At 54.7% G+C, this 24,812-nt stretch overlaps 3 protein-coding genes across 3 annotated transcripts; all 3 read right to left on the bottom strand.

Annotated features, from left to right (window-relative positions):
• Window positions 1–659: 659 nt before the first annotated feature.
• HER10_EVM0003783 (acyltransferase) lies at window positions 660–2,365 on the bottom strand (the record flags this gene model as incomplete). Its single annotated transcript, XM_035473447.1, has 2 exons — window positions 660–1,966; window positions 2,038–2,365. 2 exons carry the CDS (start codon window positions 2,363–2,365, stop codon window positions 660–662), a joined length of 1,635 nt encoding a protein of 544 aa, XP_035334830.1.
• Window positions 2,366–3,973: 1,608 nt separating this feature from the next.
• On the bottom strand, window positions 3,974–6,923 carry HER10_EVM0007682 (uncharacterized protein; the record flags this gene model as incomplete). The annotated part of the gene is made up of 1 exon (XM_035477231.1): window positions 3,974–6,923. Exon 1 carries the CDS (start codon window positions 6,521–6,523, stop codon window positions 3,974–3,976), a length of 2,550 nt encoding a protein of 849 aa, XP_035335103.1. The 5' UTR covers window positions 6,524–6,923.
• Window positions 6,924–11,296: 4,373 nt separating this feature from the next.
• HER10_EVM0008471 (uncharacterized protein) lies at window positions 11,297–15,160 on the bottom strand. Its single transcript, XM_035477989.1, has 2 exons — window positions 13,899–15,160; window positions 11,297–13,676 (listed from the first exon to the last, which is right to left on the bottom strand). The coding sequence occupies exons 1-2, from the start codon at window positions 14,428–14,430 to the stop codon at window positions 12,532–12,534; spliced, it is 1,677 nt and encodes a 558-aa protein (XP_035335165.1). The 5' UTR covers window positions 14,431–15,160; the 3' UTR covers window positions 11,297–12,531.
• Between the last annotated feature and the right edge of the window lie 9,652 nt (window positions 15,161–24,812).

Here is a 24,812-nt window from a genome sequence, read left to right as displayed (position 1 = left end):
CTATAAACTAGTTCTCTAGACTCGGCCGAGTCGGTCCTAGTTCACATCATTCATGGAATAGAGGCAATTCTGCCCCAGACCCAGAGGAAGGGAATTCCCTTGAAGGTCAGGAAACCCGGGCGGGATACGAGTGTGGGAGGCTAACGTACTCCGTAGACCCGCGCGGAATGGCCGACAGGTTGGATTATCAGATGTAAAAAAAAGTTATCTGATCGACCAGGGGGGGCGGTCTGTAATATTAAACGTCCCCGCTGCCGTTGTGGGGGGAGAAGGGGACTCAGCCGCGACTCGAGGGATTGGAGAAACCAACCTAAACAGGTGATCCGGCTAGGCTTTATGGTTTAACATCTGTTCGGACAATATTCATCTCTCCTTCTTCCTTCGTTGATGGGTGAGTGGCTGGAGTCAAAGCTAGGTGTTCACTTCTCCTCAACGGGATGATGATGAGAATTTTGCGTTCGAGGAAGAATGATTCCCGTCTCAAGTCAGATGTCTTATACTGGATTATCTGCTGTCATTCATGATACGACCCTACTTTGCCATATTACCCACGCAAGACTACAACAACTCTCATCATTTTATCCCGCTCGTCACAGGACCCCCTGGTCCAGAGGAGGGGGTGTAACAGCATTTCAATACAAGTACTAAAGCACCCATCTCTACCTCCTCTTATCAATCAACTTCCCCTCAAACCAGGCCGCAAACTTGACAGCATTGGCATCCAAATACCTCTGCGCAAAGTCAGCCACGCACACCACGCCAGGCATGAAGAAGCACGTCGCCAACAGCACCCCAAACGTAAACTGCCCGCTCGTCTCCGCCCCCGTAAGCCCCGTGAAGAAGCGCACGAGGTGCCACCCGTACAGCCACAGCAGCGACCCGTGGACGAGGTACAGCGCGTACGAGATGCGGCCAAAGTACTGTATTACCCGGTTCGTGAAGAGCGGCTGCAGGAAAGGCGACCGGTCGACCGACAAGACGAGCCAGGCGGACGCGAGCGGGATCCAGAGGTACTCACCCTCGCCGTAGCGCTCCGGCGTGATGGCGACGAGCGTCTTGTACCCCGGCGAGAGGCCGGCCGTGCCGGTGCCCTTTGGGTACGAGAGGAGCCAGAGCGCGCCGAGGAAGGAGAGGGTGCCGAGCATCTTTTTGGTTACGCTGTAGGTCGGTGACGATGTGAGGGAGAAGCTCAGCCGGGCGAAGCGACCCCGTGGTCCCGGGGTTGTTGCTGCTGCCACGTACGGCAGGGTGTTGTTGCCGATGGCAGGCTGCCAGTAGAAGTGTAGGTTGGCGCAGAGGAGCCCGGCGAGGAAGAGAAAGTACTGCCAGTAGTTGAAGTAGAGTGTGTAAGCCACGAGGAAGAGGTTCATGCCGAGCCTAACCCGAGTGCGTAACCTCGAAAAGGCGACATGAGCGAGGAAGATGACCAGAGAACAGTCAAACTCAATCGGTATCGTCCAGAGCGTAGGCTCGTACGGGTACCCCTCGCCCCTCCGCAAGTTCCTCCCAAACGGGTCCGACAACCCGATGAGGTTCATCGCCCAGTCCCACAGCTGGTCGTAAGCACGATCGAACCGCGGCGGCCGCAGCGCCGGCACGGCTACGCCCGACGTCGGGATCTCGAACCAGCCAAAATACGAAATCCAGGCAATTACAAACGTCGTCATCGCGGGCGGTAAGAACAGGCGAATGTGCCGCCGAAAGGCCGACGAAGCGGCCGCGGTCGCGAACTCGGCCGTCTTGTGCTGGCCGAGGAGTTTCAGGGGCTTGTAGCTCAGCGCGAACCCGGAGATGACGAAGAAGACGCAGACGGACCAGAAGCCGGAGATGACGAGGCGGATGATGGGCAGCTGGATGAACATGGGGTCGTCGTCGCTCATGAAGCCGCGGTGGATGTTCATGTTGGCCGTGACGAGGGACCAGTGGTGGCAGACGACGAAGAAGGCGGCTACACCGCGGAGACCGTCTGCGGGTGGGGAGGGTTTCTTGTCAGCATTGTTCTTTTGAGACTGGAAGGCGGTTTGAAGCAGAACTTACCGAGCCATGCTGTAGGGTGAAGCGGTTTCTGGACGGCATTCGGATCCGAGGCCTTGAGGAAGCTTGGAATCAAGGCACGGAAGACGTTTCTAGGGTACCGGAGCCACACAGGCAGCTGCCGTGCTCGAGGATGTGTCCGAGGAACAACGACACCGAAGTCGTCGTGGTGATCCACCAGCGGGATCTCCTCCTCTGCCTCATATGCTTCCTTGCTCGGGGTGTCGAGGTCCAATGGGCCAATCCCCTCGCCGTCGTATGAGTTTGGCAAGTGCCTCAAGTGGCACTCAGCCTGTGATGCCATGGCGTCAGTCCCAATATTTCCAGGCATGGCTTAAGTCGTCCTCAGTCCTGCCAAGAATATGAAGCTGCCGCGGGATGGTTCTCCTCTTGGATCGACAGGAGAAGAGAGAGAGAAAGGGGAGCGGAAAACCGATACCAGCATGCCGCACAAGCACGAGCGGGCCGACACCACGTATTAAACCATACCGAAAGGCCGGCGATTCATCGTGCCGCCATCTCTTGCCCGTTCCCAAGCCCTCAACGTTATTTTCCGAATATCGATCTGAAAACAATCAGCCGGGCAAGGCTAGCGGGTTCCGCCAAGATCGTCGCCGTCTAATGCGAATCCGACGTCAATGAGGTCGTTCGCGAGGACGCATTGCGGATAGGATCGAAAGCCACGGCGTGGGAAGTGAGACAAATCGGCCAAGAAACTCGCTCCTCGTGCCGGGAATTATGTGCAGGCGTCTCGGATATTGGCTTGGCTTTGGTGTCACCCGAGAGGCGGCGTAAAGCTCCGTTTGCATCTATTCCGATGTATGTCGTCAACATGGAATGGCGCGGCTGACGACTACCTGTGCATGAAGGGGAAATCACACATCAGCGTACCTCCCTTCGTCCAATGTTGACTTATTTCGTTGTGCACCGCTTGGACCTCGAAGAACATAAGCATTCCACGTCCACTTGCTCCCTGTCGCATTCATTGCCTCATGTTACACAAAACCAACTCTTTGGGATGGTAATTGGTAAAAGGCGTTCATGTCAATGGTCAAAAATTGCAAAAATGATAACTGTGAGATTCGAACTCACGCCTCTTGCGAGACCAGAATACTCATCCGTTGAACGGATGAAGCTTAGTAAGCTTGAGTCTGGCGCCTTAGACCGCTCGGCCAAGTTACCTCGTTGAGTTTCCCTGTCAGTTAGCGTTCTATCAAGGGCGCGCAACTCTCCACCCGCTCTAGCCGATGCTGCCCGCCTCGATGTCTTCGTTAAACACACCCGACTTACAAACGTAACATCCAGAATCTCTTGTTGACATCCATGCTGATTATGTGTTATGTTGTTTGTCAATTCGCCTTGAGTCGCACGCTAGAAGCTGATGGACGAATGACGCATTTGAATTGACGATTTATGAAAAGGGTGTTTGCGATGCACTCTGACCGTCTGTCTGGTCCTCATATCACGTCTGCTTCCTACATGCCAGGAAATGCCTCCGCGGCGAACTGTCTCTCCACTCGGTTGTACCTACGACATTTTCTGACCTTGGTACGCGCTCCGAGAAGGATATTGTCCCTCGACGTGATTCCCCCTCAGTAATGTACTCCATGGGGAATCATATGAACGAACCAAGAGACTGATTTGGTAGACTGCCACCCATTCGTATATCTCATCCTTGCGCAACGTCTCCGATGGCCCATCCCTTCCATAAGCTCAATTTCAATTCTAAGACTTCATTCATCATGTCCCCGGCTGTAGAGTGAATAGTAAACTCATTGAAAAATAGAGATAGGGGCATCGGTACTTCAAGTGCCAACCCCCCCGAAGAGCGCCGAAGGGAATGTCATGAAGAGATAGTCACAGAAGCAGTAATATACTCCAATTTCCTTGCCGATTGAACCTTTTGTCTATTTTCTCCGTAGAAACCCACCCATTGTTTTTACTTCCAAAGCCCAAGAGCGAGAACCTCCTCCCCATCAACGCCCCAAATCGACCTGGCTTTAACATACGCCGTCGCCTGCCCCTTCTCTCCTCCAGAAGATCCGGCCGGAGCCGCAGCAGAAACCGCACACTTTGGCACATTGAGATACACCAAATTTGGTTGATCTCCTCCCTCACCAGTATCTCCAACAGACTCCCGATACGCCCTCCTCATCCACTCTTCCACCTCATCAAAGGACTTCGGCGCACGTGTAGCAGGACCATTGACAGCAAGCCACGCGATGGTAGAATGTACCAACGTCCCCGACACAACGACGTGGCAGACACGTCTGTAGAAAGGAACATCAGCCGAAGGCGCCAGGTCCGCGGCCCGGTACTCGACAGACGACGAGGGCACCTTTGCAAGGCCGAGATGGGCGTGCCACTCGACGCCGGCCTGGCGAGGCAGCTCCTCGACCTCGACGGAGAAGAAAGGCGGAACGGGACCCTCGGACTCTCCGTCGTCTTCGTCGGCCGTCACAACGGCCGACCAATCCGGGAGCTTCTGCGCCGCCGCGGCGTCCTCGCCAAGAGACATGTACGCCGGGTTAAACTTGCGATCCCACAGATCAGGTCCGCCACTTCCGTCTCCGTCTCCGTCCTCGTCTTCGTCGCACTTGTGAACGGCCTTCCACGCGGCCGCGGCAAGTTGGCCTTGCCGTCTCATGTCTGCCTCCTCTGGCGTGCGCGGGAAGTATGCCACCGCGCTAGTCCAGAGCTGCACCTTCATCTCGGTGGCTATGCGCCAGAGGTGCTGCAGAGACAGAGTGATTTGCATCTCCAGGTTGCCCTCCTTTTCCGTGGGCAAGATCATGCTGGCCGGGACGAGCGGAATTTGGCCCGCAATCGTTACTGCTCTGATACCGTCGTGTGCCGTATCTTGCCCGCCGCTCCTTAGGGGTACATCGATAGCCTGACTATAGGGACCGATGTTGGCTGGCGCCCAGTACGATCTCGACTGCACATGCAGTCCATTCCGTTCACGAGGCTCTAGCGCAGGCTTTATCGTCAGATGAACGTTGATGGCACTTCCGGCCTGTAGTTCGCCACAAGAAATCGTTACTCTGGACGGAGGGTTCGGGTGCTGGAAGAGTTTACTGTAGATCTTGTTGATGGCTGGGAAATCCGACATAGACTGCAAGACGATGATGGTATTGGTGATGGCCGTAGTCGGCAGCGGAGGAGTGTGGTCAGCAAGAAGCTTCTGAATCTGTTGTACTATCTCCTCGGTCTGCTGCTCGACAGAGGAGCCCTGGCCGGATACCGCTTGAGCACCAAAGGACCAGTGGATATCGTCCGAAGGAGTTCTCGGTAGAACCAGTATTTTGCCATCACACTGCGCGAAGCCATCGACGGATGGCGATGATTCCGATACTGAGACCTGGTCACCTCGAACCGCAGGGAGTGACTCTAGGATAGACTGAAACCGGTGATCCAAGGCATTGGGAACCCGGGGTGGGGAGCAGCTTTCTCCCGTGCCCGCGTCAGGGGCCTGCTTTTCTCGGACACTCGCCCCCTGAAAGCTCAACCACGACGTCCCGCCGCCCTCCCTCACGGTCCGCCTGCCGGACTCCGGCACCTCGATGGCCTTTTTGAACAGCCCGGGCGGGCCGTCCAACACGAGCGTCTCGAACTCGCCCCCCTCGCCAATGACGGCACCCTCGGCGGCGCCAAACCGTCTCAGAGCACGCTTCACGCGCGACGCGCCCGCGATGCTGCTCACCTTCTCCCACAAGAAATCGTCATCAAGCCCCGCGCTCGCGACCTTGATGATCCTCGCGTCGAGACCGGCGGCCGCCATGTCGTGGAGCAGCTGGGCGTCCTCGACGGCGCCCGGAACCACCGGGGGCAGCACGGGATACTTCCACAGGTACGCCAGCGGCGTGAGGCCCAGGCGTAGCGCGACGGATTCCACGCGCGTCCGCTGGTACGTGGACAAGATGGCTCCCGCACAGAGAGCGTTGGCCTCTGGGTGGTTTGCCATGACGGTACGGAGGAGGGGCACCATGCTTTCCGTCTCATCCGCGTCGACTTCTGTGCCCGCGTCGCCGTCGCCATCACCATCAGCACCACCCGACGGCACGGCATGGGAGTCGTAGTCTCTGCCCTCATACTTGGCACCGCCGTAGATGGGCTGGCGATAGAGCGGCAAGCCGGTGGCGTCTGCGTATAGGGGTATGACCTGGTGGCCGACGGTCTGGTACATGAAACTATTCAGGTCGGCTTCATCGTCTGCCCCTTTACCAGCCTCCTCCTCCACGGGCTTCACTTGCTTTCCCGTAGGCTGATCTGACAGCTGAACATCCTTTACGTGATCCCTCGTGGGCTTGTAAATGATGGTTGCTGGGGCCGAGCGCGTGGCGTCGGAGCCGGCGCTGACGGAGGCGGAGGGGAAGAGATTAGCGAGTGCCACAAGTCGGTGCCCGTTCCTCTGGCAGTGCAAGGCGGAGAAGAAACTGTCCTTGCCGCCCGAGACCAGGGCGATGACATTGAGCTGTTCGGATGACATGGCAGGCAGGCAGACTTCAGCCTGGCGTCCGACGTTATGCAGGCGGACGGTAGGACTGGGGGACTCGGGCGAGTACGTCTGTCCGTGTGTCTTTGCGGATATGTGTATGCCTTGTGCCCGTGATCCGTGCTGTGCAGCGTGTAATTTCTGTGCAGGCCCTCGCGTTGGCGTATGCGTCCGGGCGTAAAGTGTGGAAAAGCCTTTGTGCACAGAGTCAATGGTCCGAGATTGATGGGCCTGTCTGGGTCTTTGCGCACCACGGAGGTATGGCGGGATAGGGACTGACAGATTTGTCTAGACCTCAAGGGAACCCTTGGATGACTAGAAGCTCCGTCTTCGGCACGTCGCGGCGTCGCGAGGCCGGGATTGCGGATGGAGGTTGATGAGTGTTGAAGTGGTTTGAGCCTTTGACGTGGTACAAGACGGAGTCAGTGAGGAACCCGGTACGACGTTTGGATTTCTGTCCATGGAGGGGAAGGAGGGGAACGTTCACAGAAGGGGGAAAAAAAAAAAAAAAAAAAAAAAGACGGGCCCACTGACCGTAAGTTCGAAATGGAGCCCAATACGGAAAGCATGAGGAAACGGTTCAACTTACAACGAAAAGGTCAAGAGTAATCTGCGGTACCTGCATTGTTCACAACTTCACAGCAATTGCAGCTTCTCCGCTGGTACAATGCTCCCATTCTACGTGAGGAATGGAAGTCGCAATTCCTTCTATTGCATGGGTTGATGATGTGGGTAGTGGTCAGCCGTCAAGATGCTCCCCGGCTCTTATCGAATCATTCCCTGGTAACGGTATTCGTACGCATAAGATACCTTACAGAAAGCAAGACAAGCTTGACAAGGTGAAGTGAGGTGAGGTACTCCGTACCCGCCAAAACGGCACGGCATCTGGATGCAATAGAAGCTATGGAGACCCTGCCCTCCAGTCCTTCCTTACAGCGATTTCCTTCCATCGAGATCCGACTGGCCGGCCTCGACTCCTTCTTTGCCCATCAGTGGATGCTGTCCCGGGGGGCCTTGAGGGGGGGAAGGGGAGGGGGCAACATACGGTACAGTACCACATTACAAACACGACTGTTGCATGATAGAAAGCCGTTACGACGACTGACTGGAGAATATCCATTCTCATACCCTCCGCTAGCCCTGGGCTGTCTCTGGTCTGGGTTACGTTCGGCTCATGGGGGGGTTGGGTACATGGTAAAAGAAAAAAGGTGGTAATTTGATATTCGTTAGTCGGGGGCCCCGGTCAGTTCCGCGCCGCTGGGGACTCGGGACTGGTGGACAACGGGTGGGGTCTTTTTTCGGGGGTGGCCTGGAAGGAAATTCCAAAACCTGGCCGTCCTCCCGGGGGCCCGGCCGTCTCGAACGCCTCGGTTCCCAGGATGAGGGAATCCCCTTCAGCTTTGTCAAACTCCGCCGGTCCTGTTAGTGTTAGGGGACCTGGTCTGGCTTTGATTCCTTGAAGCCTTGAAGGAGAGGGGCTTTGGGGTCGTGGGCGGCGACGGGCCTTGTAGATTAGCGGGACTGCCGTTCTATGCCTGTGCCTGAGGTATCCCCCCTTCAGATTCTCTCTCTCTCCATCCGTAGAGTCTCATTCTCCTCTCAGGCTCACACTCAGTCTCCAGTTTCCCGAGTTCCCCCTCCACCTCGTGCGAGTCGAGAGGTTCCCGCCTCTGAAGATAACCCTCGCTCGGGCGGGCCGCCCCAAGATTGCGCTGGAGTTGTCACTGGAGTTCGCTTCATGCCTCATGGGCTGATACCCTCCAAGGCCCCTCCAGTCAACCTTACACCGCCGGCCCCCTCGTCCCTGGACTTCCATGTGGAATTCTAGAAAAGCTCGACTCGCGAGCGAACTCGCTTAGGACCAGAAGAAAGAAAAAGGTGAGAGTGAGGGGGGAAAGAGGCAATGGGACGGGTTTGCGGGTTCCAATGGAACATGTACATTGAAACTGGGGCTACCGGCACAACGACGTTGGATTACCCGGAATGCCCGCCTTATCCCTACGGCAGCATGACTACCTATCAAGTTGCTTGCGCCAAAAGAGTCCAGCCCTTGGATGAATGGTGATGGGCCAGCTTTCATTTCGTTGAGGTATCATCCACCACGGGGGAAGTGTCAAAGACGAGTTGGGACTTTTTGTTGTGAAGTCACCTGTCCACCTTGAATTCCACCAAGAGTCCGTGATCATCATCGCCATCAAGTCCATCAAGTGGCCATTCTGTGTCATAATCACATCAGCAGAAGAGATACGAATAGTTCACTGCTAGCCTACGAGCACGGTTCAAGCACCATTCCCCATCAAGCAAAACCTACCCGTCAAACTCTCGTGGCAAGAGAAGAAATAATTGTCCGAGACGCGACGACTATCCGCAAGAACCTGTTCATTAAGCCCGGTCAATCAATCTCAAGTGCAACTTCTTGCCAGCCTAATCACATCCACTTGCCCCCGCCAGTCCATCAGGTAAACCTAGCAGAGCTTGGAGCCTTGACGAGCGCAATATGGATCTTGGACGGTATCAGAATTTTCACTCAGTATCGCCATAGCTCAGAGGATGAGAATGAGATGAGGAGATGAGCCCATCTGGGGTTGCTCGAGCTTAGACCCCATCGCCCATGAAGCGGTGAGAGGAAGCAATCACCAGTCCTGCAACTCTCGTCACATCTCGCTCCAAACTAAACTGTCACTTTGCCATCTTTGTTAATTTACTGTTCCATCGCGCGGGGGCGACCAGTAAGATGAGCAAAAGCCAATAGTCACCACCAACACGGATTTGCTATTTCACATCCGTGCTCCCCATCCCATGTAAATGTGAAGTTTGCTCAAACTGCTCCGTGCACCTTGCGAGAGCCAAGGCACCTAGTAAGAAGATCCAATATCGAATTTCATCGATTCGAACCATAGACAGGGCCTGAACTTCCTGAAGGATGCAGCAACAACGGAGCTAGTGGGTGGCTTGGCTACCAGTCTACGGCAAAGCGCAAGATTGACTTTCTGCTCTTCCCGCATCGTTAGTCAGGTACACGAGCCACGCTGCATGGCCCCCAAAAGACATGACCCTCGATATTAATACCAAAAAAGTCAACTGAACCAACAGGTGAACTTTACGCTTTCCAACGAGCCGGGCACCCGGGCAGGCAAGCAAAGCAGGTACATATTACGGATAGGCCATCCGTAGATAGGCAGGGCTCAGCCGGGGGAGGGAAAGCTTGTAGTAAATGGTTTGTATTGATCAATTGCGTACCGGTGGTGGTGGTTGGTCCAGGATTTGACTCGAAGTTGGGCAAGCAATATCCGCGTCGAACCAAAAAAAAACCGAACGAAAAGTCCAATAGCAATATCCCACTCCCGCCGCCCGGCCCCCAATCTCTCGTATCGGTGCAGGGCAAGCATGACAGCAGTCTTTGGCAGCTCTTTACTGTGACTCGCGAGCGTGTAGTGTGTATACGACCATGCAATGCATCATTGCTGACAGAACAGGCTGACGCACGTCTCCTACGACTCGCGCCTCCCCTAGACAGTAGTAAGTGGCACGGTAAAATCAAATTGTTCAACCACCGATAGCTTTTCCTTGGTGCCGTCCCATCGAACCAAAATAAAGAAGAAGCTTCAACCCTCCTCCCGCCGGATAGAATTGCCTTGGTTCCAAAAAAGATCAACCCACCTTACGGTCCGACACCACATCACATCACCCCGCCATGGGGTGAAAAAAAAGAAAGAAAGCAGAACCCGAATGTGACAAAACTATAGAATAGAGTAAAACTTCGTAATCCGAAATCTATTCGCCGTCAGTGGTACGATTGCGGTGAGGCATGCTGTGTGCTTAGTTAGTTTTTTCTCCTTGCCACTTGCCTCGGTACTGCCACCTGTAATGTGACTTCTTCATCACGTCCGTCACCCTCTCAATTCAAGGTTCCTCTCAAAGTTCGGTAGCCAAGGGTATAGACCACATGATTCCGTACGCACATGGTTTAAACGTAGCCTTCAGAGTCCTGACTAAGGAAATGACATCCGAACGGTCTTACCGAACCCGCCAGGAATCGCCCATGTCAAATGTCACCCAAGAAAGAAAAGGCGGGCAACTTGGACAACCTAGGCGAGAGAGAGAGAGAGAACTTGGCGAAGAGAATAAAAATGAAAAGTGGGAAAATGAGACCGTTACAGCCGGACCTCAGTCCGCGACCGAAGATGGGGAATGGGGCCTGGCCTGTCGAACAAACAAAGAAAAGACGCGCGACCTACCTATGCGTACAGTCAACCAGTCAGTTCCGCGGCAGGCTGACAAGTGTGATGACTCAAAAACCCAACGCACGCCTTGATTACTCGCTACTAGAGCCTAGGCGTTGCCAAGTACCTAGGTTCCCAAGCAAAAAAGATGGTGAGACCAACACCCGTGACTCCAACAAAGAAAAGAAGAAACCATAAACGTCACTTCAAATGCCGTCCGCCGTTGAAGGGGGCGGCGGCGCACTGGAATCGTTTCGGGTACCTGGTGCCACACAGCCAGGTGGACTCCTGTTTTCTCGATCAGTCAGAAAAGGCTGCGGCGCTAAGGCAGGTGTGTAAGTCGGGCCACGTCGGGGTGTTGTGTTAGCTACTAAGCTGAGTTACATCCCGCTGGCGAGACAAGACAATGCCTAAGAAAAGACTTGGGAAGAAGAAAGAATGGGAATCGGGAAAGGACCTCAGAGATTCAGAAAAAGAAACCATAAAACATCCGATTGGCGAATACAACGCATGACGACGGTATCCTTTTCTGGGCTGGAACACCGGTTGATGTCTTGTCTTGGGTAGGAAAAAGTTGAACCCATGTCGAAGGAATGTAAAAGTCAAGCCCCCATCGATCGATGAACTAGAACATTGTTCAGCCCCCGAGTCAGATCACACAACGCGGCACGCGAAAGGCACTTAGGGAGAGGAGGCATTGATCACAAGAAAGATGCGGGCGAGGTAGGGAAAAGGTTTTTGGCAGCGCGTAAAAGTGTTCTCTTTTTTTTTTTGTGTGTGTTCAGAAATGTGTTTGTGTTTGTGTACAGGTTTACAAAGTTGTTTTTGCGGCGAAAAGAAATGAAAATCCATCTTCTGTTTGTCCGATGATGAGGTGACCTGCACTCCAAGCACCCCCTCCTCTGCTTCCGCCTCCGCCTCCTCTCTCACACTGAATTGGATCCGCGACCAACAAGATAAGAGCTCAAACGAGAAGAATCCCAACTCGATGGTGAAAAAAGTAAACACATGAAGGCGACGAACCCGCAGACGGTGAACCTTCCCGAGAGAAAGGTGTCCGAGCTTCGGATCGTCGCGCACAAGAAGAAATGTTCCCATGTTCCAAATGCGATGCTGGCTGCCGGCCTCCGAACATGCTGGAGAGATTACAACGAGCGTAGAGAAAAGTACGCTTTGGCCGCTGCCAAAAAAATTGGATGGATGTTGAGTCTTGGGTTGTGTCTCTGTGTCTTCCCTCTCCTCTGTCTCCGAAAAAAAATCCAAACGAATAAACAATCATGCTGCTGCTGTGTGTCTGTTTGAAACAAAGTCCGCCGTTACACGCCGTTGTCCTGGTTCCGGATTGCTCTTGCCTTTGCCCTTGCGTTCTTGAACTTTTGGTGGTGATCATCAATGCTGCCCTTGAAACAACGCATCCCTTCGACGCTGACCATGTTCCGAGACCTGTGGAGGGAGTCGGCGAGTCTGGCGTCGTAAATACTGATACAGTGGAAGACAATGCGTTGGTGAGAAAATGCCCAAACCCGCTTGCACTTTTCGCATGTGGCCCTTCCCGAGGCGGACCATCTTCTGGTGGTTCATGATGGTCCTCCTGTGGAAGGGCACCCTGTGTGACCCTAGTGACCTATCCGCGTAAAACATAGCGGGGCTGGCCTGAGAAGGAAAAAAATCAAAAAAGAAGTTGTCGTCATCAAAGTCGTGTCGGGCATGATCGAAAGCGACGGTTAGTCGCTGTCGGTGCTGAAATTGAATGCGAAAAAAGCAAGTCACTCAGACTGTTTAGTCGGAGCGCTTGCGCTTCTTCTTGCTGTTCTCATCTTCCGAGGAGAGCTCGCTGGCGCTTCCGGGAATCTCAGAGGCAACCTGGAAGAGGACCTTGCCAAGAGTGTGATAGTCTTCTGGGTGACCCATCATGCTGTGGTCAAAGGAGTGAACGGCTGAGTCGTCGAGCTCCATAACAATGGCGCCGCTGCCGTGGGTTCTAGCGTGCTGGGACAGGTTGTCACTGCGGGAGAACTTCTTGCCGCACTCGTGGCACTCAAAAGGCTTCTCGCCGGTGTGGAGGGAGCGGTAGTGACGCTTCAGGTGCTCCTGGCGGCGGAAGCGGCGGTTGCAGAGCTCGCAGACAAAGGTCTTGGAGGGGTCCTCAGTGAGGGACTGCTTGCGGCCGCGGCGGTTGACGGGAGCCGGGAGAGGCGCCGAGTTGGACTCGGAGTCGGAAGAGCTGTTGGCCTCGGAAGCGGGGGCCTGGCTGTTGGAACGCTGCTCGCTGCTGGCAGCCTGAGAAGCTCCAGAGGCTGTGTTCATGCTGGGCGCAGACTCGCTCGCGTCCTTCTTGACTACCTTGCGACGCTTGACCTGGTGGCAGTCGTTGTCGGAGCAGGAAGAGGAGGGGCTGGGAAGGCAGGCCGGTGCAGAGAAATCCGCCTCGTCAAAGTTGAACTCCTCGCCAATGAAGCTGGCGTGGCCGAGAGAGACGACGCTGGAGCCGGTGCAGGCACGGGGGCGACGGACCTCAGCAGAGTGAGCGTCGCCGAGGTTGACGAGACCGTTGACGAAGTCGTCCTCAGACTCCAAATCGCTCAGGTCCTCAAAGGCGGGGAGGCCGTGAGGGAAAGCAGGGTTGAAGTCAAAGGTCGGTTGAGAAGGGGCTGAGGTAGGGGTCTTGGCAGAAACTTCACTCCTGAGCTCATCACCGAGAGTGAAAGCGGGGAACTCGGGCGCCAGAGTCGGGTTGGAGGTGTTGGATGCAGCAGCGACAGTAAGATTGCGAGGATCACAAAAGTCAAGATCCTGTTCAGACGCGACAGACCTGGCGTACGGTGAGGGAGAGGGAGAAAGTGAAGGGCAAGATGCGGTGGACAGAAGGTCGCTAGTGTTGGTGTTAAGCGAGGGGACCTGGGCTGCTTGGTTTTGGAGGTAGACTGCCAAATTGAGTTAGCCTCCGAAAAACGTCCCTCAGTAAATCCCACGAAGTGCCCCGCCAAACTTGCTTTCCGGCAACCACCACCCAGGCCGTTGGGAATGGGGTCAAAAAAACCGCCGAGGCCCATGCAGCGAAAAAGTGTATGGAATTGTAGGTCGAAAGCATAAAAGTCGGTGCACAACGAAGAGGGAAAATTACACGCGGTATGATTGCAACTTACCAGGTGTCATCGGGGGTGACCCGCAGCTGCTCCAGTCAACAGCGTGGTTCTCAGGCACTTCCAGCGTCTCCTTGAAGCCCTCCAAGCCGTCAATACCCTCCAAACCGGAGAACATGGGGTTCATCGGTGTCTGGAGAAGATCGTAACTGGCGTTGGGGCTGCTGATGGCACTGCCGCAGGTCGACAGCGGCGGCGTTGACGGGAAGTAGAGGCTATCGTCGCAAATCTCCGTCTCGAGCATGATGGCGGGCTTGTGGCTCATGGGTTGGGGAGATGCCATCGGCGTCATGTTCGCGGGTCCATTGCTGTACAGCGTAGGGCCCATGGGCTGCGAGCAGGACGAGTTGGGGCGCGAGTAGATGGGCGTTGAAGGCAGGGTTGGGACCATGGGGTACATGGGCATGTGCTGGGACATGGTGGGCTGCTGCGAGAAGTGACCACGGTGCCTTGAGGTGTCGAGCTTCTGTTCGGGGCGGTAGTAGAGGAAGGGAGCTTGTCCCATTGCCTGAGCCGTCATCATGGTAGCGTCCATTGTGATGCGTCTGTTTGATGATCAGTTCCTGACTTCTTCCATCTGTTGTTCTTTTATTGCTCATGCGGGACGCACCAGACAAGTTTGTCGTGTTGAGCTGTGGGTGTTAGTCGGCGGGGTGTTTGAGTCCGTCTTTACTGATTAATCGTATGATGCGTGGTGTAGCGTAGTCGATGTTGTACACTTGATTCAAGTTCTTTCGAACTGAGTGATGGGCAGTTGGCCTAATGACGGTGGGTTTCGATTTCTTCTGTGTGAAGGATAGGACGACGGGTCGTTGGTAGACAAATGACCGTCAGGGTGTTGATGACTCGATGAGTGAAAGTGTGGGTTGTCTTAGTTGTACATGGAACTCGTCTGGAGTGTTTCTCTGTCTCTCTTCTGTTCTCGGGAGATGTCGTTGGAAGATCGAAAAGGTATGATAGAGTTGAACTGGCTTGGTGTATTATGGGCTCGAAGACGGTTGATGGATACTGAGTTGTAGTTGTGTTTAAAGGAAGGACGGGATGGTTCGAGCAGGTCGAAGTGTTTCCCAAATGTCGAGTCTCAAAAGAAGGAAGAACCGAGAGGTCATAAGAAGAAAAGATCACAGCGCACTGTAGCCGAACGGAGTGTCGATCATGAAATAGCGAGAGTGAAATGAACGTGGGTGGTGAAGGGGGATAAGTAGAAAAGAGACCAAGATCAACCGACTGGCGCAAGATAAAAGTCGTCGATAGGCCGATGGTACAGGACACTGAGTACCAAGCCAAGTGGCAGACCCGACCAGACCATCCCAGACCCTAGCGCACCTTCGAGTAGACGGACCCTCGTCCTCGAACCCCCGTCCCCTCGTCTCCTCTCTCTCTCACTCGTCTTCCCTCTCCACGCAGGCATGTCTCACCCACACAAGTCGACCGGGGCCAGGGGTAAACAAGTACGTATCTTGTGGATCCAAGTACGTAGACGACCCGTCTAGGGTGTGTGGAGATACGTACCGGAATCCCTTCTCTGTCGGTACGTAGCTCTCGGTCGCTGGGATGGGCTTCCGTTCCTAGCGCGTGGACTCGGAAGGGGGGGGGGAGGAGGTTAGAAGTGTGAGTGGACCGCCACACTCGTTGGATAGTGGGTGGATTTGAGAATATGTGTGGATGGATGAGTGACGGCGGCGACGGACCAGGAACAGGAACACCAGGCGAACGAGACGGTGTCATGGGTGGGTCCTGTCTGTCTGTCTGTATGCCTCTGCATGTCTGGCTCTGGGGCCAAGCGGACATCAGATGGGTGGTACATTTGTGCTGGTGGGCTTCTGGGTGCCACGGTGCTTTGGCCCTACCGCACCGGATGATGAGTTGTGTCGTTTTGTGGGTGGCATGCTGTGCGTGGGTGGGCTGGGACGAGAGGATGGCGCAGCCAGCAGGCCAATTCTAATTCTGGATGAGCAAAACGCAGGTACGGTACGGATGGATGTTCGTATGGACACACCGTTCAGACAAGCCACGAGCTCCCCTTCTCCGTTCTGTGTTCTGTGTTCTTCACCCCGTCTCCTGCCCAGAAAGCGACGAAACGGACGAGACGAGACGAGACGGGCCATCAAGCATCACCCGGATGTACCGACCGCACTCTGAAGGGAACTTGATAGCTTCCCCGTTCTTTTGTGTATTGGGGTAGTCTTTTGCCCACTTTGCTGCTAGAGCCGGTCTGTTTGAAGTACCCGAGGGCGAGGACCCTCTGGCTGGCTGCGAATCCGTACTGTAGGTAGTTTGCTCGGTGCCAACAGACGCCCACATACGACATCTTGCAGGAACACGCCGGCCTCGATGCCGTCAAGGCTCTTGTATAACCAGTCTTTCAGATGAAAAATAGCCATACGTTCTGCAGGCAATATCAACCCCAACTCGTTCAGCTCAAGGCCGGGATTGTGGCTGACGTCTTCCTCGAGCAACTTCCACTTGCAAGCCGGAGTGAAGAGAGAAAGCCCTGTCCAGCCGTCACGTTGCTCTCAGACGGCTACAGCAACCAAGCCAACGCTGGCAGATGGCGTTGACGGCGGCCCTGAACGGGCGTCGTGGGAGCATCTGGACCTGAGCACAGAGCAAGCACTATACATGACTATTGTATGCCGCCGTCCTTGAGAGTGCCATCAGCCGTTTGTTCGTGATTAAATGCCCAGTCCATAGTCCGTTATGCCTTGAACACGGAAAGGCAAGAACCTGGTTGCAGTACCGAGCAGGCCGAAGTACAGCCAACCAGCCACAGCGGCTTCTCAGTCGGTTGTACGTAGACAGAACCGAGCAACACACCAGGAAAGAGAACGCTGAAGGTAGTTTTAATCGGCCTGCCACCAACAGAGTATGCAAGATGAGACAGGTTCGAGGTACATTGTTCGCCAGTGGGCACTGGGCAAAGAGTATCCGCACGTCGAGGTAACTCAGCGGAGCTGCATAAACCCGAGGACCATTTACTCATTGATAGGACGGCAATTCGAGGCACAAATGGATAGCGCCTGTCGATAGACACATCGCCGTCCACACAACTAGCACAAACGGCTTCCTCGATTGGTACTCGCCATCTCAGCCCAGTCTGGCGCGCGTCCGACCACACTCTTGGGCACCATCATTCGCTGGATGAACCCTCTGTCCACAGTCACACATGCAGACACACTCATGCTGCACGCCAGTCGTATCGCTCATTGTGCTAGCACACTCGCAGCGAAGCATGGCCGACGCGCGCATGCAAGGTACCAGTCCAGTGAACACTGGAGGGCGATGCGCCGCTTACTGTTGATCACTTGAGAAGTTGCGTCTGGTAGCCGTAGTTGCAACAGCGGCAATGGTGATGGTGAGGGAAACCAGCGTGAGCGGCAACCAGGGGGAAAAAACCAGCTTGTTTCTTTTGCGAGCAAAACGCCATCTGCCGTTCGTCTCCTTGATCACGGTGGCTCTGCTAATGCCCCAGCAAGTTTCGCGGTTCGTGGGAGCATTCGTAATCCATTTTCATGCTTCAGAGCGGCTGAGCAGAGCTGTGCTTGTCTGAAATCCCCAGACAGGCGACTATGACTGCTCCAAGATGCTCGAAACGCGGAGCATCGCGGCAATTGCTGGGCTGCCCGAGCAGCATTGACATAGACAGCTAGGATAGCCAGCGGATCGCCGTCTATCATTCATGCCAGAGCCGCAGAAACGAACGGAGCCTGTCAATTGTCATTGAACTGAGGAGACAGTGGGCTTGAGCGGTAGTATTGCAACCGCAGCTCTGGGAAAGCCGTGTGTGGCTCATCCATCCGATGTCGTCAGGCACATAATTGCTGCGTTATTGGAGTATATTCGAGGTCCCGGCTTTCTAAGAATAAAAGCCCACAGCTATCAAAATGTTAATTCGTCCGAGTATTGGATTAATTGTGAAAATGGCCCTGGCGGAGGCCGCACACCCACTCATCCCCATTGTGCGCCGCGTCTCCTCTCTCGGAGGCCACCGTCCTTTTCTGAAGTTCTGTACGGATAAGCCCTTGGATTCCTCGAGTGGGAACCAAAGCCAACGGCATGCGAGGGGGCCACCAACGCGTGCCCCCGGTTCGTAGCACAACTCGATTTCTTGGAAGCGGCGAACATGTGAGTGTGCTCGAATAATGTCGATGCATACGGGCGTCGTATTCAGCTGGCCAGCGCGCCAGCGAGCCCTCTCGGGGCCAGCTATGCAAGCCTCTCATCTGGTGGGTACCGTAGTTGTGCAGGAACACGAAACGCACAAAGGATGTGTGATGGAGACGTGACCGGGCCATTCAGAACGCTGAGCAGGCGCATCTTTGGCGACCCCCTGTAAAAACTCTAGAGTAACGAGTCTAACGATAACCTCTACCGTGAGGTGCCATCCACCACTAGACGTCCGTTGAGTGCCGCTTGGCATATCAGTGGTCGATTTGGGCGTCCGTCACACGTCTGCTATCACCAGTCAATGACCCCGCGTCGCGCTTTGAGGATTTGGTAGTGGCTTTACGGCATCGCGTTGGCTAGCGATGACGCAGCCGCCACTAGCAAGAGTTTCTTGCGCGCCTGGACTCTCACGGATCCATATCACTCGTGAGTCTTGGTCTGGCGGATATGTTGACGGGCGTTGTTTCTGGTTTCGACTTGTTCTCCATTCTTTCACGCGTCTGTCTGCTGAGTCGAGCCGGCGCGGGGGGCGCTGGATTGCTGACTGCGTCACCCGACCACGACCCCGCCAAAGCCGAGTTGAGTTGTCTCGACAGATCTAGCATGCCAATTCTGGACTGGCCGTCCCGGTTGGTCCAGCAGCTTGGTGACGGCCAAGCATCAACCCTGACACCCCTGGCATTGTTGACGGATTGGTGGGAGCCTCTTCAGACTGTACGACTCTCGGTTGCCTCGACATGCTTGAATGTTGAAGAGTGGACAGTCAAGACAGGCCATTCGAGGTTGCGATGGCTGGGACTAAGCAAGCCTCTCGAGTGGCCCGCGGCCCGCGGCTGATGATCATGACGGGACAGGGCAGGGAGCCGATATTGATGGTGAAGCAACCAACGAAGCCAGTGGATTCATGATGCTGTCGAGTTTTGCACGGACGGTGGGCGACAAAGTGACATCCGATCTTTCAGGTCCGAGTTGGCAATCCGACCCTGGGAGGATGGAAAGTATGATTGAAAAGAGCGAAAAGATTGTCGCCACCACGTCGCGGCGAGGAGGTCCATGCAGCAGGCAGTCTAGTTGAGGCAGTGCTCGGCGTGCATGCCGTCAAGTAAGGTGTGTAAGGCATGGACTATTGAGGCACCACGGAACCACGGGGCATGTAAGTACGCAGCACCCATGGATCCGGAGCTGAGATGGGTTCGGTAGGGCAATGTTTAAATCCATGAGAGTAATGGCTGCGGGCTAAGGCGCAGGGCGGGCGGGATGGCCTGTTCGGATGAAGTGGAAAGAACGGTGATGCTCTCTCTCTTTCCACCTATCTTTCTGAAGAGGTAAGGTGGGTGAGGTACTACACCTGAGGTATCGAGTTGTCAATTCGAGGCAGGTACGAGTGCTCAGACTCAGACAATACGCCACGTGACTACTTGATCTTATGGGATGGGAAGGGAAGGGAAGGATGGAGGACTCGATGTCACCGTCCGTTCAAACACCAACCTGAATGTCACAGGCAACCTAACTTGGAAGGCCTCACACGCCGCATGGTTGGAAAAGGAAGGCACCAGACCAAGGATGTGCCTGCAGGTGCAGGAAGAGGAGCAGGAGCAGGAGTACTTCGTACCTTAGGTGCAGATGCAGATGCAGTTGCCAGCTGCGGCCAACCTGGAGAAGGCACAGTTGAGATGGAGCCAACTTGCATGCCATGGAACCCGAAGACTCTCGAAAGCCAAGTACATACCAGTTTCCTTCCAGCCCACCTGCCTTCCATCTCTTCCCAAGTTTCCATCGAGTTTTCTTTGGCAAGGCGGCCGGGGGGCCAAGGAAAGCTGCTGCCGTTGGGAATTGGGGAACGGGAGTCCCGGTGCTCCGTTGGTCAGTCCCGTCTGCATTGGATCCATGATGCGGGAAAAAGCAAACATTCGGCTGTGAGAAGGCGCTCCCGAGTCCCCATTCGCCCACCTACCTCATGCAGCAGCTACCTACTTCCAAGGCCTAAGGTAAGTAAGTGACAACTGTGTCATAACTCACACAATATCGATTCTTATTCTGAAAGCTGCGTCAACACCAGTCAGGATTTTCCCTTCGTTTCTCTGGGCCGAGACTCCCGTATCCGCAGTCGATGCGGGTGATGATACCATCAGCCAGGCAAGTCCTTACCTCAGCGGTCATCTTGCAGCTTGATGCCTGCGATAGGCCCTCGACAAGAAACGCAACAACGTCTAGATTCTGATGGCCAACCACCCAACCTCAATGCTCAGTAACAACTTACTTTACCCAGTCCCACTACACGCCGCCCTTCGTCCACCAATGCCACCATCCACCATGACATCGAACGAACTCGTCTCGCATTAGACGTATGGATCCCGCCTTACGTACGCACTCGTTTCTGAATAAGGCATCCTACTATGTTTCTTTACTGCGTACCTTGCCTGCTTGAATGCCCACACATCTTTGTGGTACGTGTGCGGCGTGCCCCAACTCTGACCACCTCTCCACCACCACCGAAATGTTGACCAAAAAAGTTTTTTCCACAGAAAAGAAAAATGATTGCCGTACCTTACAGGAAACGCAGATGCAAGGAACACCGCGAGATGCAGCCTGTGTGCGCACGCGAGGCACGACCACCGCCTTTACCCCTCATTCGCCCTCGTCCATCCCCTTGCACCACCCCGCTTCATCCTCACCACACCCTCACGATACTCGGGTACGGATAGATGGTCGGACGGTATACCGGTACACCCTGGCACCCTAAACCGATGACCAAGAATTCCCCCGCGACCTGTCACTGCTGTTCGGATCCATGTCGCACCAACTCTTGCCTTATCGATAGATATCATCCTTGAAGTCCATCTCACTTGCAAGCCTGGGAGAGACGACGCCACGATACTGAGTATGAACGTTGCCTTGATGCCGGTACACCAGGTTCAGCCTGTCAGATCATACGTACTAAATCACCTTGAACTTGATGCTCGCAGGGACAACGCTTTGAGAGAGAGGACTCGAGTGTGGTCAGGCTTGTGGAAGTCTGCGGCGCACCAGTTCCAGCTTCCAGGCACTCCTGTCAGGATTCGATCCCTGAACGCTGCGATACTGCGGATATGCCACACTCTATCCTACACCTCTGGGGACAAGGTACATGCGTCAACTCCACGGCCCTCTCGTCTCGTCCAGATCACAGATCCATCCGCCCGGGCCTCGCAATCTGGGATGTCAGAGGCAACCGACGGGAACGCAGTTTGCATCGGTACAATTCAGCCTATTCGAAAGCTAGGTTGTGCAGTGATGGCCTGCTGGTTGGTTTTCGACTTTGCGGACCAACAGCAACTAGCACCAACCGCATACTCATCTAGCTTTCCGATCCACCAAAGTGTATCGAATGTCGATTTGCCGATAGCCATTGGTCTAAAGCCTCCAACAGCAAGCAAACAGATTCTGGTCCCCGTGCTGCTTCCAACACCTGCCTCTTCAATCAAGCCTTCTGGCTTTTGAGAAGTGACCGGTCACTCGGGGAGCTGCGCCGCTTCAAATCCTAGCTACAATGGGCACAGAGCAGAGCGTCGTTTGCAACGGTCCAACCAACTCAGACTGTTTACTTTCACATGTCTCCATCCAACCGTCTGTCTCAAAGGTATGCGCATCTCTTTGTTCGCCGCCAATCCCGCACGTTTTAACGGCTTGACTTATCCTCTCCGTCGCTTTCTACCTTTCCGCATTGGGCGGCCGGGTTGGAAGCAGGTAGATTTCGCTGACGCCAGAGCTGTCCCAAGATGAAATGTGGCAGCTCTATCGACTCCTCCGCTAGCCATGTTGGACATGGACAATATCCCATTGGCCAGAGGAAGGGCGACGGCGATGACTTCAGTCGGCAGCTCAAGTCGCGTAACGAGAGTCTGGTTTCCACAATGCTGTCGGCTAGACCCGCAAAGTCGGATTCCATCTCCAGACGACCGACTCAGCCTTGGACACTAAAGACTTTGCAGGAAGAGAGAGACCTTTCCATCGTCATCGCCATTACCTTTTCAGCTTCAGGCAACTACAAGTCTCGACTATGGTACGGCCTTCTTCCCACTAGTCTTCTAGCTGAGACGTTAGCTCTCTGCATAAAATTGCACCAGAGCACCTCCGGCACCAATGGTGCATTAGTTCTGTGGTTCTGTTGTTTGCTCCATGATCCATCCAGCTGCCACAGAGCGATGGATGGACGATGCACGCACAATGGGTCAAACAGCTGCGCCGCAGCACAAAGCGGGCACAATCCGGCTCGATCCCGCGGCTTGCACCATTGACAACCAACTCGACTCGATTCTGGCCTTATCATCTTGTCATTATCGCTCTGCGTGGACCAGGTCTTTACCCATGCAGCCATGCATAGAGTCCAGGTCTCTCTCGCAGCGGAGACAGCATACATTATCAGCATATCTTCCGGTGCACATCGGTGTCGAAGCGGGCTATGCTAGACTTTATGTTGCATAACTCGTATGCACCACCGGCGCTGTGTCCCTATTTGGGCATCTTATCATGATCGGTCTCGCACACGCAGATCATCTGCAATAGGTATTTGACCGTCGCACGCGTGGTTCTCACAGCTGGGAAAGTTCCGGTGAGTTTGTGCCAGGGTTCCATGCCTGGTCAAAATCCTGGCGATTATCCAATCACCAATTTGCCTCCGTTCATGCGACTACGCAACCACGTCAGGGCTTCCATCCAAATGGTGTTCATCGGCCCCAGTCTTGCTGCGCGCTCCCATGATTCGCCGGACGGTACTTCGGAAGAAACGGTACCACGTAGTGTACTCCGTCCTCACAGCTCAGCGTATCCGTACCTTGCATATTGCAAGCTTCGAGATGCTACAGGCCACTCAGTGTCCCTAAGGTGCCAAGGTACGAGGTACATTTCTCTTTCCATATATATGCAGGAACAGACGAACCGTTGCACCATCGCATGCAGGTACAGTACGCTGGGCATCGCGGCATCCCACAACTTTCCAAGCTTCCCCTCATCAACGCAACTTATCCCATTACTCAGGCACTCCATATTGGATTTTGTCAAATCCTTCTACATTGATTTCAAAATAGCGAATGGGTACGCTCTTGGCATCAGCGACCCAACAGCCCGAAAATGCCAGCATTGTTATCGTTGAGAATGCGAACAACGTCAAGACGCTCACGAGTAGTTTCCGACGGTCATCCCACCCACTACCTAATTCCTTGGGGTTTGCTGGCTTGCTGAGAAGAAGGTCTCGAAGGCCAGCATCGAAGGCCCGAAATCCCTCGTAATAACTTCGAGAACAAGGCATTCTCGGTCGAACCATGGGTGATAGTGGAGTCTGGCTGCAGCATCCCAGACTACGGGGAACCGGCAGCATAACGCTTGGGACCGTTCTAAAGCCCTACGAAGAAAAGTGGCTTTTCGAATTGTGGGTTTAGCAGTCGAATAGGAGCCCGGCCTCTGCGACCGACATGGGATGGCATGGAGAACGATAGCCTGCTAATAACCTTTCTGGACTCGAGTCCTACTGAAGTTGATGGGATCAGGGCTCAGCCATATGCCTGTCGACCTTTTCTGGATCAGGCCAGCAAAGTAGCCTAGGCTTGTCAAATGGCCGGGGCTCAAGGATGGCCGACCAGGTGCTATCTCAGCGGCGGCCACGGGGAGGAGCCAAGTGCCTGGCTCAGAATCCTTTCGCCACCGTCAGGGTGGTTGGGCCGTTCCTGGCTGCTGGATCAGACATGAGCAAACACTTGACACGATCCAATACACCGGAACACATTAAGCCCAAAACAGCCCGGGTCTTCCAACAACCCGACCTAATGTGTGGATTCACCATGTAGGAATATACTTCCGACTGCAAAATTTTCCTCCATTGACCCCGTTTTACGAAGATGCCCCAACACAATGGTCGTGTTGGTCAACGCCTGGTCTCTTGCGTTGTGTGATATGAGCCAGACATGTTCACACTTTAGACGTCCACGGTGCCACGGAATAACAATCCACACTAGAATATCAGCTAACGGTTCATGGTAGATCAGCAGCCGACCATTGTCATCCGCTGGAACTCTCCGACCGCCGCTTTCTTAAAGCTCCCCACCGAGAGCCATTAAAAGCCACGGATGGCGCAATATCGATGTCCAAGGACGGAAGTTCAGCAGATCTATTCGCTGGTTGATCGAGGAGACCCCGGCGATCTGTCGTTTGATGCTCATGAAGTTCCCAATTGTACCCGCGGGCCCTTCTTTTCTCTCTGGGAAGTTCCCTTCTCCAACACTCCAGTTCACCTCCAACGACTTGGGAGCCTGGCTGGTGGACATGGTACTTTGGGCGGCCCGGGTAGGAAGCCGTGGGGTCCCGGCCCAGCCAGTGGCACCGAGACCCCCAACGGCGACCAGGCCCAAAAACGGACCTTGTTCCGGTCTAGCTGCCCCGGATTTCTGGCAAATCTAGCAAAGGCCTGCTTCAAATTTAAGCCAAGCGGCGGGCCACACCATCTGTCCATCTGTCTCTTGCTCGGCCACAAGGGTCCTCGCCGCAACCGGGCATGAGTCTGGAAGATCGCCAAAGGGACCTCCAACGGGCCCGAGGTGCTTTGGAGCCTGGGGCCGCCGTTTAGCCTGACGGTCCTGACCCGACTACCCCAAGAAGTCGATGAGCATATTCACCGCTATCGCTATCGCCAACCAGTATTGTCTGGAGATAACTGCTGAGGCTAACTGTCCGGTCACGGACTGGGCAGGGGCTTCACTTGGCGTGGAAGATCCTCCG

Source organism: Colletotrichum scovillei (assembly GCF_011075155.1).
Source record: "Colletotrichum scovillei strain TJNH1 chromosome Unknown Contig00004, whole genome shotgun sequence".
Lineage (NCBI taxonomy): Eukaryota > Fungi > Ascomycota > Sordariomycetes > Glomerellales > Glomerellaceae > Colletotrichum > Colletotrichum scovillei.
Note: the sequence above shows the minus strand (reverse complement) of the source record. Positions and strands in the feature narration are given on the sequence as shown.